General features: G+C 37.6%; 1 protein-coding gene across 4 annotated transcripts in view; it reads right to left on the minus strand.

Annotated features, from left to right (window-relative positions):
• fbxl17 (F-box and leucine-rich repeat protein 17) overlaps positions 1-13,122 on the minus strand; it is a 749,949-nt gene that overhangs the window by 42,935 nt on the left and 693,892 nt on the right. For all 4 annotated transcript variants that reach the window (XM_060837165.1, XM_060837173.1, XM_060837184.1 and 1 more), the window contains exon 10: positions 5,227-5,369. In XM_060837165.1, coding sequence (XP_060693148.1) covers positions 5,227-5,369 — 143 coding nt within the window. The remainder of the gene's footprint in view (positions 1-5,226; positions 5,370-13,122) is intronic.

Raw genomic sequence — 13,122 nt, forward strand, 5'->3', positions numbered from 1 at the left:
TGATTTTAAGCGTCTGTAGTTTTTTTAGTTTTTGAACCAAATCCATTCTTCACTTTTGTCCTCACAATGAAAGACACTAATAATATCCCAGAAATGAGGGGGGGGGGCATGGGTTTCATGAGAGGGAGGAACCAAAGCAAATCTGTATGAGTAGAGAAACAGTGTTGGAGAAAGTGATGGGATTGAAGCTTATAAATTCCCAGAGCCTGATAATCTACATCCTACAGTATCTAAAAGAAAGTGGCCCTAGAAGTAATAGATATAGTGGTGGTCATCTTACAAGAGTCTTTATAGACTACAGAATAATTCCTACAGATTAACTAATGTAACTATACTATTTAAAAATGGAGGCAGAGAGAAAACAGGAAATTACAAACCAGTAGTGGGTCGTGAGGAAGATGCCAGAATCCATCATCAAAGATTTAATAGCAGAATACATAGAATCTGACACAGTCAGCATGGATTTACAAAAGGGAAGTCATGCTTGATAAATCTGCCAGAATTCTTCAAAAATGTGTTTAGTAGAGTTTATCAAAGGAACCTGTGGATGCAGTTTAGTTGGGCTTTCAGAACGCTTCTGACGAAGTCCGACATAAGAGATTATTGTGTAAAATTAAACAGGGTGGGATTGGGGATAGTGTAATGAGATGGATAGAAAATTAGCAGTTGGAAACAAAGAATAGAGAAATGGATATTTTTCTGAATAGCTGGCAGTAAATTCTAGCTATTCACAAAATATGTCAATAATTTAGATGATGGAACTAAATGTAATATCTCAAAATTTTCAGGAGAACCAAAGCTAGATGGAAGGGTAAGCTATTGCAGAGATATTGTTGTGAAATTTGGTCAGGCTGATTGATTGGGGAAATGTATGGCAGATGCAGATTAATGGGGATGTGAGGTTGTCCACTTTGGTAGCAAAAATAGGAAGCCAGATTATTATCTGAAAGGCTATAAATTGACAAAGGGGAATGTGCAACACAATCTGGATGTCCACATGGGCAAATCAATGTGCAGATGCAGCAGGCAGTAAAAAAGGTAAACTGGGTGTTAGCCTTCTTTGTGAGAGAACTTGAGGACAGCAACAAGGATGTCTTGTTGCAATTATACAGGACATTGGTGAGGCCACACCTGGAATACAGTGTGTAGTTTTGGTCATCTTATCCGTGGAAGGATGTTCTTACTACAGAGGGAATGCAGTGCAGGTTTCCTGGGATGGCAGGACTGAATACACTGGACTTCAGAAAAAGGAGGGAGGATCTCACAGAAACATGCAAACTTCTTACAGTTTAGATGTAGAAGGATGTTCCCAGTGGTGGGGGAATCCTGAACCAGGAGTCATAGCTTAAGGATAAAGATAAATCATTTAGGGCTGCAAAGAGGAGAAATTTCTTCACCCAGAGAGTGGGGAGTATAATTCATTAATACAGAAAATGAATGAGGCCAAATCATTACGTGTTTTCAAGAAGCTGGTAGATATAGCTCCTGTGGCTAAAAGGGATAGAGGGGAAGGGTAGGATTAAGGTATTGAGCTTGATGATCAGCTTTGATCATACAAAATGACAGACCAGACTCAAGGGGTCACATGGCCTACTTCTGCTCTTATCTTCTATGATTCTATGAAATGTGTTGCCTCTTCAGTCTCTGCCACAAGGCAGGTCCAATCCTTGATCTCCTCCATGAGTATGGCAAGGCACAAGATCCATTGTTGCCAGAACACGGATCAAACATCATACTATTGACGCCAATCTGACCCACAATGGCTGTCTGGCCAACCAGTGCCCCAAAGGTCCAGGTTGTTTTGCCTTGACATGCAGGCTGTAGTCTGGATCTAAGAATAGTAATGATCAATGCTCAATTTATTTCCATCACATTATTGATCAGGAATCTCTCCTGTTCTTAATGACGTACGTTTAAAATATTTGATATTTTATGAAGTCCTGGTGGGGAAGTGGGGGGTGGGCATTGGGGAGAGATTTAAATCTGGAGCATCTGGCTCAGAGACAACAATGTATCATTGTACCAGAAAACCTCCTACAAATGGTATTTTGTGCATGACTTATGAAATAGAAAATAGCTTAGAGTCACAGAGTCATAGAGCTGTACAGCACGGAAACAGGCTCTTTGGTCCAACTCATCCATGACGACCAGACGTCCTAACCTAATATACTCCCATTTTCCAGCACTGGCCCGTATCCCTCTAAACCCTTCTTATTCATATAACCATCTAGATGCCTTTAAAATGTCCCAGCCTCTGCCACTTCCTTTTGCAGCTTATTCCATACATGCACCACCTTCTGCGTGAAAATGTTGCCCCTTAGGTCCCTTTTAAGTTTTTCCCTTCTCACCCTCAACCTATGCCCTCTAATTCTGGACTCCCCCACCCCAGGGAAAAGACCTTGCCTATTTACCCTAACCATGCCCCTCATGATTTAAACCTCTATAAGGTTGGCCATAAAAAATCTGTGTATTGGATTTATCTTATATGTCAGAAAAAAAGTTAAATAACTAATGTAATTTAAGTACAAAATTGTCTTTGTTTTTATATGGCAAACCTCTACTAAAGTTGTCTAGTTCAGCAAATTTCCTGCCATGAAGTCAACACAAGTTAATTGCATCAAAAGTTCCCTCATATCTTTGAAATACTAAAATTATGCAAAACTTGTTCCTGAAGATAAGTCATTTGATCTGCAAGGTAAGTGTCAAAAGCAATCAACTTGTTATGAGGACCAGAAGTCTGAGATTTACCTGAATGCTAAAATTGATTAATAACATGGCTGCCTGTCTAGTGGGAAAGCAATACTTGCGTGTGAGATATCACAGTCTGTTTGAAATAAATGCTTTTGATTTTCCCCTTTCACCAGTTCCGAGTTTGTCTGTTTTTATCTATGTTGAAGCACTGTGAGGGAGCTTTGTAGAGCAGAAGCACTCACATTACATTTGTCAAAAACGCAGTTAAAAGAATCTGGAAAAGGTCATTGAAGGGCAGAAATTACAAGACTTAACTACTAAAGTCAAGAACATAAGAAAGAAGAGAAGTATGCCATATGACCACTTGAACCTTTTGTTCCATTCAGTAAGAGCACAATTGATCTTCAAGGCATCTCTTATTTTACTGCCCAATCCTCAAATCTTTGATTTCCTTAGAATCCAAAATTCCATTAATTTCAGCCAAGAATAACTTCAACAACTGAACATCCATAGCCTTAGAAACAGAAAAGTCCAAGGATTCACAACCTTATTTATCAGTTAAGAAACTTGTCAACCCAGTCCTAATTGACTCCTTATCCTGAGGTGCTGCTACCTAATTCTACACTGTTCACTCAGGGAGAAAAATAGTTTAGCATATACCCTTTCAAGTATTCAAGAGTCTTATATGTTTCAAAGAGATGAAACTTAAACTTCAATATTTCACAGCCATTCTACTCGACTTCTTCTCAAAGGGCAATTCCCTTCATTCCAAAAATCAAACCAGTGAATCTTCATTACACTCCTTCTGAGGCAAGTATACTTTTCTTGGGGTACAGAGGCCAGACTGTATTTTAAACTGTGCTACAAGACCATAGCCTCAATCCTATATATTTTGCTAGTAGCTAGTGAAGTTCTATGCTGATAGTGGAGTCTCATGCATATTTAATGCTTAGGAGATTGGACCGAACTGTAATTGTTGGAGGCAATTTCAAGTATTGTGTATTACATGATGCCATGTTGTTAATTATTTGCTTTTTTGCTTTGTGCAATGTTTATTCTTACCAGCTTTTTTGAATATTCAGGACTCTCTAAGCAGCCTATTTAATCTTGATTAAAATATTGTGGTGAAAGGAGGAATTTGTGGTTCTGTTGCATGTTAAGCCTCATTCACATAATCCAAAAAAAAGGCCAATTTCATATCACAGGAGATGGCAATCAGCTTTAAGAAATAGTTCATTGGTCGTGAGATACGATTCATATTTTGGGGCTCATGTAATGCAGACATGAGAGAGGTCTCAGTTTTAAATCCCAGGTGAGTCCCAATTGCTTGCCTACTTTTTTTTTATTTTTGGACAGCATGGTGGCTCAGTGGATAGCACTGTTGCCTCATAGTGTCAGGGACCCAGTTTCAATTCCAGACTTGGGTTAAGTTTGCTCATTCTCCCCATATCTGGGCTGGTTTCCATTGGGTTGTCCAGTTTCTTCCCCCAGCCCAAAGATGTGTAGGTTAGGTAAACTGACCATGCTAAATTGTCCCACAGTGTGCAGGCTAGGTGCATTAGCTGTAGTAAATGTGGGGTCAAGAGGATAGGATGGTGGACTGTGTTTGGGTGGGATGTTCTTTGGAGGATCAGTGCAGATTTGATGGGCCGAATGGCCTCTTTCTGCAGTGTAGCAATTTTATGATTCAATGACATTGTGTTTTGTCTTTAACAAAGAAAGCTAGTGGTACCTTACTCGAATCTAAAATGTTCTTTTCTTCGCCACTGACAGTCCTCATTTTGATAAACACAAAGAATTGCCAAGAAAGAAATGACAGACTGGTCAATGATATGCAGTTCATTTATCCAGAGCACCCTCTAATGTGGGAGATCAAATGTGGGAGAAAGGCAATACTATATCAGCACTACTTGATAAACTTTTCTTAAAATACACACCTCAAGAATGGCTTTACTTGTAAAGTCATGGGATTAAAATCTGAAGGCTGTGCAATGATAATGTCAAGTCACATGATTAATTAGAGGAAGGCATAAGTCAGCAGAAACTCTAACCTAGTGGTGAGTGGTTGTTGTGTATAGATTAAATTATACGTAAAGCATACTTGCAGAAAGTTTTGTAGGCTCCAACAGTAGTACTTTCAGAGATTAATGGAGTCACATCTCAAGCATGCATCAAACACCAATAAACTCAGATGGTAGTTCAGAGAACTGGCTTCTTTGTGCTGGACATGAATGCTGGCCCTTCAGGCATTAGGAAATCATGGGAAAAGGATTGGAGGCTAACAGAGATTTTGTTTATTTCATGCACAAGAAATTTTGACTTGATAACAATATATATATAATCTTCTTTAAAATATTATTGAACGTCTTCAACATAACATTTTTATAAAATAGGTAAATGATAGCATTGTGTCAATTTGCATTGGATTTCTGACCATTACAAAAGTGAACGTACAAGACAACTTAACAGCAAGTTTATGAAACATGAATATGGTAAATTGACTGTAATTATAAGTATTCTCAGTGAATTCCTTACCTTATCACACCTCATAAGTCCCAAATATCTAAGGGACTTGCTTGTCTGCGAGATCTGAGTTGCTCCCTTATCTGTGATTTCTTTGCACCAGCCTACATCCACCGTTTCAATGGTTGTACTGTACTGACCAATTGCTATCAGAGCTGCAACAAATGACAAATTTGTCAATTTGATGTGAACATGAAATTATTATAATCACATTAATGTAGAGTGGTAATTATCACTGGCTAGTATTTTAACAACTGCTGACTTATTGTTCTTAACTTGACAACTGGGAAGTCTAGGTGGAGTTGACATACTCAATGATTCCCCACTTTTGTTGAAAAGCATCATTCAGCTCAATTTAAAATCACCAAAAATAAAGCAGTAAGCAGCAAAGTGATTAGTAGGGTTATTTACACTAAGTGACGCATCTATCTCAATTATCCTAAATTTTTGTCTACCTTCTCAGAAATAGGTGATTGAGATAAGAATTGACTAGGAAAAGTTTGAATTATCAGCAAAAAAGTAAAAAAGCAAAAACTGTCTTAGGCTGTAAAGGATCTGTAAATTAGCCAAGAAAAGTTTAATGAAGGAAAGAAATAAGTCTCATCTCTTTTAACCTTACTACATTTTATTGAAACGTTACCTGGAAAGAAATACATTGTGATGTTCCTGGTATAACCATTAAATATATAAGAATCTCATATACAACAATGAGACGAATGGTCTGTTAAACTGAGATTTTTTTTATGAACTGCCACTTTCAAAGTGAATGGCTTGCAGAGGCTTCAAATCTGTTTAATTAAAAAGCTGTTTCTTTTCTTTCAAGGTTGTTTTTTGCACACCTTCAGTATTGTACTGAAGTCTCAGTCTAGACTTTCTGTTAGATCTCTGAAGTGGCAACTATGGCCTACAAATTTCCAACATTATAGCAAATCTGACACTAAAATTATCACCTAATTTATTACTCCAAGATTGGCTTTTGAAAGAATTTCCTTCTGTCATGCACGAATAATATGTACTTCCCAATATCAGCTATACAATGAATATCAAATCTATTAAGTAATCTTTAGAACTCGTTGATATATGTAGGCTAGCCATGCTCTCTAAATTTGCTAAAAATGGTGAGAAAAAGTTGGTGGGATCAAGGTATGTGAAAAGATAAACTACATTCAACGAACAGGGAAAACCATACATACTAAACACAACATGGCATTCATTTTTTTAACCAAACATCCTCCACATATTTTAGGATTGTGTCCAATAAAAATTGAGAATTTCCTGTTTAAGCACCAATCGGTCAAAGAAAAGGTCAGTTCTGAAAGATTCACAAAGTCCACTTTATTCTTTTTGTGCTGACAAAATCATGCTATGACTATGGAATGGACCACCAAATTTATGTAATGATCTGGCTGGTGGTCATTAAAATCTTTTTAACATAGACAAACTATGAGATCCCAGGTACTTAATAGAAGAATAAAGCCTCAAATTTCCAAAAAAAATTTACAAAGATGTTAACACGGTAATACAATTTACATGATACAGAATTTACATTCTAACACCTTGAATTAACATAGGTAAATATGGATAACAGATAAACTGTGGTTGAACATTCCACAGAGCACATCAAATAATAAATGCAGTCACAACAGATCCAATAGATTCTCAGTAATTCTGACAATTGTCAGTAACACTTTGGGTCAGCACATCTCATCAACACTTTACAATGGAATCCAATTCTCTTTTGAGAATTCAGAGCTTCCTCAAAAGTTGATCTGCACTGGTCATTCCCTCCTTTCTTGTGACCAGACACCCCTGGACTCCTGAAACTGCCCTCCATTACCAATATATGGGCAAAGTTCCAGCATGTCCACAAACAGCTGCACCAAGATGGGATTTGTTAGTAGCCCATGCTATAATGTTTCTCAGCTGTACGATGCAAATACTGCTTGTAGGATTTTTTCATTCTGTTCTTGGTTGCACCAAACTATTAATGGTCTACCTGGCTGTATGTACTGACTTCCAGGACTTCTCTGAATCCTAACTGCGAGAATTATCTTATTATCCCTAGGTCTTCTTCCTGAGCCCTAATTACACAGACTAAATGATCTCAAACAAAATTTCCAGCTTCACAGCCAGGAACAGCAATTTTGTTTACAAAGCCTGCTTTAGACTCTCCCTGACTAGCCCTAAACCTAATTGTGACCCAAGAATTTCTATTTGGTAACACTTCAACTCTTTTAAGCAACCTATGCAAAATTGTAAATGCTACAATATTCACAAATTGCTGACTGGCATTGTATTAATTGATGAAAATAGGCCGATTTCATTGTAGTGGTATGGCTCAAATGAAATTTCTGTTTCTGGAGGGAAGAATTCCTGTGTGAGAGAGAGAGGGAGAATGTGTATGCATATGCATGTGGCGTATGAGAGATCTTTCATAGTGGCTATTGCTACTTTACTTGGAATTCTGAGCTCTACTTTGGACTAACAAAGACAACTGACAATAATAAAGTCAACGTAGAATATTACTTTCTCAATGAAGTTACAGCTTGACATTCTCATAGTGAACTCATGTTGGCTGATGCTTACTAGCTTGTTATCCATATACTTTATGTGCTTACTCTTGATGATCAATTCCAAGATTTCACACAGGATGGAAATGCAACTGATGGGTTTTTTTTTCCCTCTTGTTAATATGGGTTAACTTGTCCTGCTTCCAATCAACTGAAAACTCCAAATGCTCCAAGACTCTATCATAATGGTTTTTAGTACCTGAAATCTCCCAGCTAGTTTCCTTCAGTAACTCTGAGTTAAATACCATCTAGCTCTGGTGAAACATTTGGTCCGACGTAATTTAATCTATCCATGACGTCTGTTTGATTATTAACAACATATTTGATTATATTTGACATATTTTGTGCAAAGCGCAGACTATATCTTTCCTTACAAAGTATTGATTCAGAATATTGACCGTCATTTGCAAATTTCAGTTTCGGCTTCACTGGAAACTTTTATGATAATCATCTCTTCTGACAGTTCTCTTTCAGTTAAGAGAAAGGGAGAAAGAGCAATTGAGGCTAGTTTCCTTTTGCCTGCCTGGTCTCCTTTAAACTTGCTTCTCCCAGTGAATTCAATTCTCCTTTTTTTCTGTCGGATTATTAGAAGTTACCTTTCCTCCTTACATCAGTTTGTATTTGTCAGCTAATACGTTTTGAAATAGGAACAGCTATGATTGTGGGAATAAAAGGCTCAAACAAACTAGGATGGGATTGGAAGAGACTACTATGGATTTGAAAGTAGGGACGAGAACTTTGAAGACAACTTGATAAGACTTGGAGGATCCAAAACAACATTGAAGGAATAAGGAATGTGTGACCTGAAATAGATTTCAAGTTTCGAAATGAGTATTTTCTGAAGCATTAAATTAGGAAGGCAAGATTACACTTTGACTCAACGTGGCCTGATTCAAATGAGAAAAAAATCTGACTCAGTATACGGATTCCTTGTGGGTCCAACAAGACATTACTTCATAGAATCATACTAGTTATTCTGTCTATCATACCTGTGTCAGCTCTTTGAAAGGCTTCTCCCATTTAATCCTACTCTCCTGCTGTCTTCCCATAGCACTGCAAATTTCTCTGTTTCAAGTAGTTAATAGCTTCCTTTAGAAAGTTACTATTGAATCTGCTTCCATCACCCTTTCAGACAATGCATTATAAGTAATAACAGCTTGTTATAATCGTAAACTCTTCACATTAATTTGACACAGGAAAATGCCTTCCAATGTTGACTCAATTCAGGACACTTGTGAAACAAAAACATTCCACCTTTGGTACTTTTGGTTCTTAAGAAGGAATCTGTTTTCCTATTATATTTATAAGAATCAATTATAATAAAGACTTGATAACACGACAACTACAAAACCATAATATAATTGGGAAGCATGAACCTAGATTTATGAAAATAAAGTATTTGACAGATCTACTAACTTCTTAAAGTTGCAATCAGCAGGGTGGATAAGTGGGACCCAGTGAATGGAGTGCATTGGATTCTTTAAAAGTATTTGAAATGTTGCCACACAAGAGTTTATTACACAAAATTAGGAGTCATGGATTTGGAGTAACTTAGTAGCATGGATTGAGGATTGATTTTTAAACAGAAAACAGTGAATACGAGAATACAGAACGTTCAAGATGGTACGCTCTAAGAAATGAACGCTGAAGGGATCAGCACACAGATCTCAGTTATTTACAATATTTATGAATAATTATGATGACAGTATAATACATTCAGGTTCATAAGAATACAATATCTAGGTGGGAATGTAAGTGCTAAGAAGGATGCAAAGATTCTGCAAAGGGATAAAGACTGATTAGGTGAATGGGCAAGATGTGGCAGACAGAATAACTGTTCAGTTAGATACATCTTGATTTCCTTGCCAAAGGCAAGGCGAACTTGCTTTTGAGGAGATGCAACTGAGTACACCAGATTCATTGCTTGAATGAGGAAATTGTCCCATCAGGAGAAACTGAGTAGACTGGGCTATGCTCCCTCAATTTTAGACTAATGAAACATACAAGATTCAAAGGGCTTAAAGAATAGAAGTTGGGGTGATTTTTTTCCCTTTGAGAGTCTAGACTTGGGGTCACAGCTTCAAGGGGCTAGTCATTTAGAACAGCCATGAGAAGAAATTACTTCAAATAACTGTGCACAGTTATTGACAACTCATAGGAAAAACTCACTGGATATGCTTGTATAAGTATTCAGGTTTGAGAAGTCCTGAATACATGCAACAGTGAAAACATCATCACCTCTGCAGGAAAGGAACCAACTATTCCATACATGGATAACACTGTGGCTGACGACAGGGAGGAGGGGGACACCTTTTGAGCATTCAAAGGATCATTCTTCACCATTTCAGACAACTCTAGCAGAGCGCCACCACCAAACACATTTTGCCCTCACTCCCTCTGTCTGCATTTCACAGGGATCGTCCCCTCTGGGATACCAGAGTCCATTCCTCTATGACCAACACCATCCTCTCACTTCCCACAGCACTTTCCCATGTAACCACAGAAGATGCAACACTTGCCCCTTCACCACCTCCCTGCACACCATCCAAGGGCTAAACGGTCTTTACAGGTGAAGCAGCATTTCACCTGTACTTCCTCCAATCTTGTGATTTGTATTCACTGCACCCAATGTATCCTACCCTACATTGGAGAAACCAAACGCAGACTGGGAGACTACTTGCACAGCACCTCCAGTCCCTGTGCAAGCATGATCCTGACCTTCCTGTAGCTGCATTAACACTGCATCCTGCTCACTTGCCCACATGTCTGCCCTCAGCATGCTGCAATGCTCCAGTAAGTCACAGCAAAAACTGGAGGATCAACATCTCATCTTCAAACTAAGCATTTTACAACCTTCTGGGCTCAGTATTGAGCTCAACACCTTAAAACTGTAAATACATCCCTTCCATTTCTTTTAGCTTTGCTTGTTACATTCTCCGTCACCATGTTCTTGCTCCTCTCCCTCCACCCCAGTGGGACTGTCTATTATTTCCAGTCTGGCAGTTAGACACACCATTGTTCTGTCATTCTCAAATTCCAATCACTTAGTCTGAACTATCAACATCCTTTCCACCCCAGCTCTCCAATCCCTCCAAACCACCACTTCCCCCCCAGCACAACTATTGCTTAAATACTGCCTCCTCCATATTTCACTTCAGCTCAGATGAAAAGTCACCTAGACTTCAAACATTAGCTGCCTTACCCACTATGTCTTTCCAGCACCACATTCTCTTACCCGCTGTGACCTCCAGCACTTTTTTATTTCTAGTATGACACTTTTGCAGAATGATTAGAGTGAGTGATGCTCTCGAGAAGATATTGGAGACTGAATCGTTACATTTATTCAAGGCTGAGTAAGATAGGATTTTGACAGACAAAAGATTGCAATGTTATTCGTGGGGAGGGAGAGTGCAGACAGAAAAGTGAGCTAAGACCTCCACAACCAGGTCAGCCATGATGTTATTGAATGGTGGGGCAGGTTTTGAGAAGCAAATAGCCTTCTCCTGAGTCCTATTTTCCTGGGAGTGTAACAGTAATGTTTTCAGTTTTTAACGTTGAAATATGGTAAGCATTACATATTTTATAGAGTTCATGGAGATTGCTATCTGTTTCGTCAAGCAAAATATTGTCATTTGTCTAATGACCAACTAGAAGCTATTTTCTGACAAGATGGGAGAATGTTTGGGGCTCTTTTAATGACTAACTAACACAGCCATTTTTTCTTAGAAGAAAATATTTATCACTGGAGTTCTGCTTATTGCCAGCGGCTCCAGGTAGCTTGGATACAATGGTTTTTGCAATAAAAGGCTTATCTGTACACACTGCTTATATATCAACCATTCCCTGTAACAGACATGGGGTGCTTTGGTTTTGATCTATCTGAACCTAAATTATTTTGACTTGCTTAAGTTGAGTGGACTCAACTATTACACATCTGGATCACACTGAAAAATTGTCAAGGAAACATATTTTATTGTAGTTAATTATATGTGACATGCCTGTTACTTTGCTGACTGGCATTTTGAAAGATGAGCTGATTGCAACAGCATAGTTGAACCTCTTGCAGGTCATCTACTTACCAATACAGTATTTAATAGAATGACCAGATATATTAAACTCACTATCACACATCACTTCTTCACATATGGAAGAGGCAGGTAACCCTGACTGGGTGATGCCATACCAATATGTATAAACAAAAAGATTTGCACTGAGTGATGTTATGTCTATTTTGTTCACTTAAATATTACATAGCTCAAAAACACTAACAATCAAGAACACCATTTTAATTAAAATAGAAAAGGACCATGTTTCAAGTAAAGTTTATTTAAGTATATAGAAATGAATATATAATATTTATAGATACTTCTATGTCTTGAAATTAATTACAAGATTTATTTCCTTTTAAAACAAAGAATTAAAAATTTAACAATTCCAAAAAACATTTTGCAAGTCATCAGTTCATTTCTAATTCACATTCAAATTTCAATTTGTTCATAATATTCCATATTTCATCACTTCAACCCACCTTTTTTCACCACTAAAGTAGCTTCATGGATCTTAGAAAAATCTCTATACAGACTGAAACAAGACAGTAATAATTACTTCAACTCAAAGCAGGCTAAAGGATGCGTATAAATCCCTATTTATTGGGGGAACCTGCTCTGGTTGATATACCTTTGTGGCTTCAGCTGTTGTTGGTCAATAAATTTTAAAAAAATCATAAGTGATCAGACAACCAAACACTTGTTATATAATCACGAGGATCACTTTGAATACTTTTTCAATTTGTCCAACAGGGTCAGATCATTTATAGTTCCTGACAGAACATTGTCCAGACACTGTGATTTTAACAGCTCAGCAGTTTCCACACAATTTGTTCTCACTATTTTAGAAATTCTAATTCAATTGATTAGACCTATTTCTTTAAATCACCAAACTGTACACATTTGGAGTTCCCACTTCTCTTACATAGAATATACATGCTCTCCTTGCTGGAAAAGGAGTTCAAAAATCTTAAGTGCAGGTTGGCAAGCATCCAGGCTAGAGTCTGCCAAATATGCATAGGAGTTTAAAGAACTAAATCATACAGCAAATGGAGACAGGGCACTGATAAGCTTCTGGCTTAGTGCTGTTGCAAGTTCTTAGCTGGTTTACAGTTCTATGATGGGAGCTTTCGGCATGTTATTTAAGAAACGTACTGAATAATGAGATAAACAGCTAACCCTTAGAAAATTAATTTGGAGACATAAATATTGGACACCTATTACAGAAAAGTAATTCCATATAAAACCTGATTATATCCATGATCAATAATTGGATTTATATTAGTAATTAT

Source organism: Hemiscyllium ocellatum, chromosome 2 (assembly GCF_020745735.1).
Source record: "Hemiscyllium ocellatum isolate sHemOce1 chromosome 2, sHemOce1.pat.X.cur, whole genome shotgun sequence".
Lineage (NCBI taxonomy): Eukaryota > Metazoa > Chordata > Chondrichthyes > Orectolobiformes > Hemiscylliidae > Hemiscyllium > Hemiscyllium ocellatum.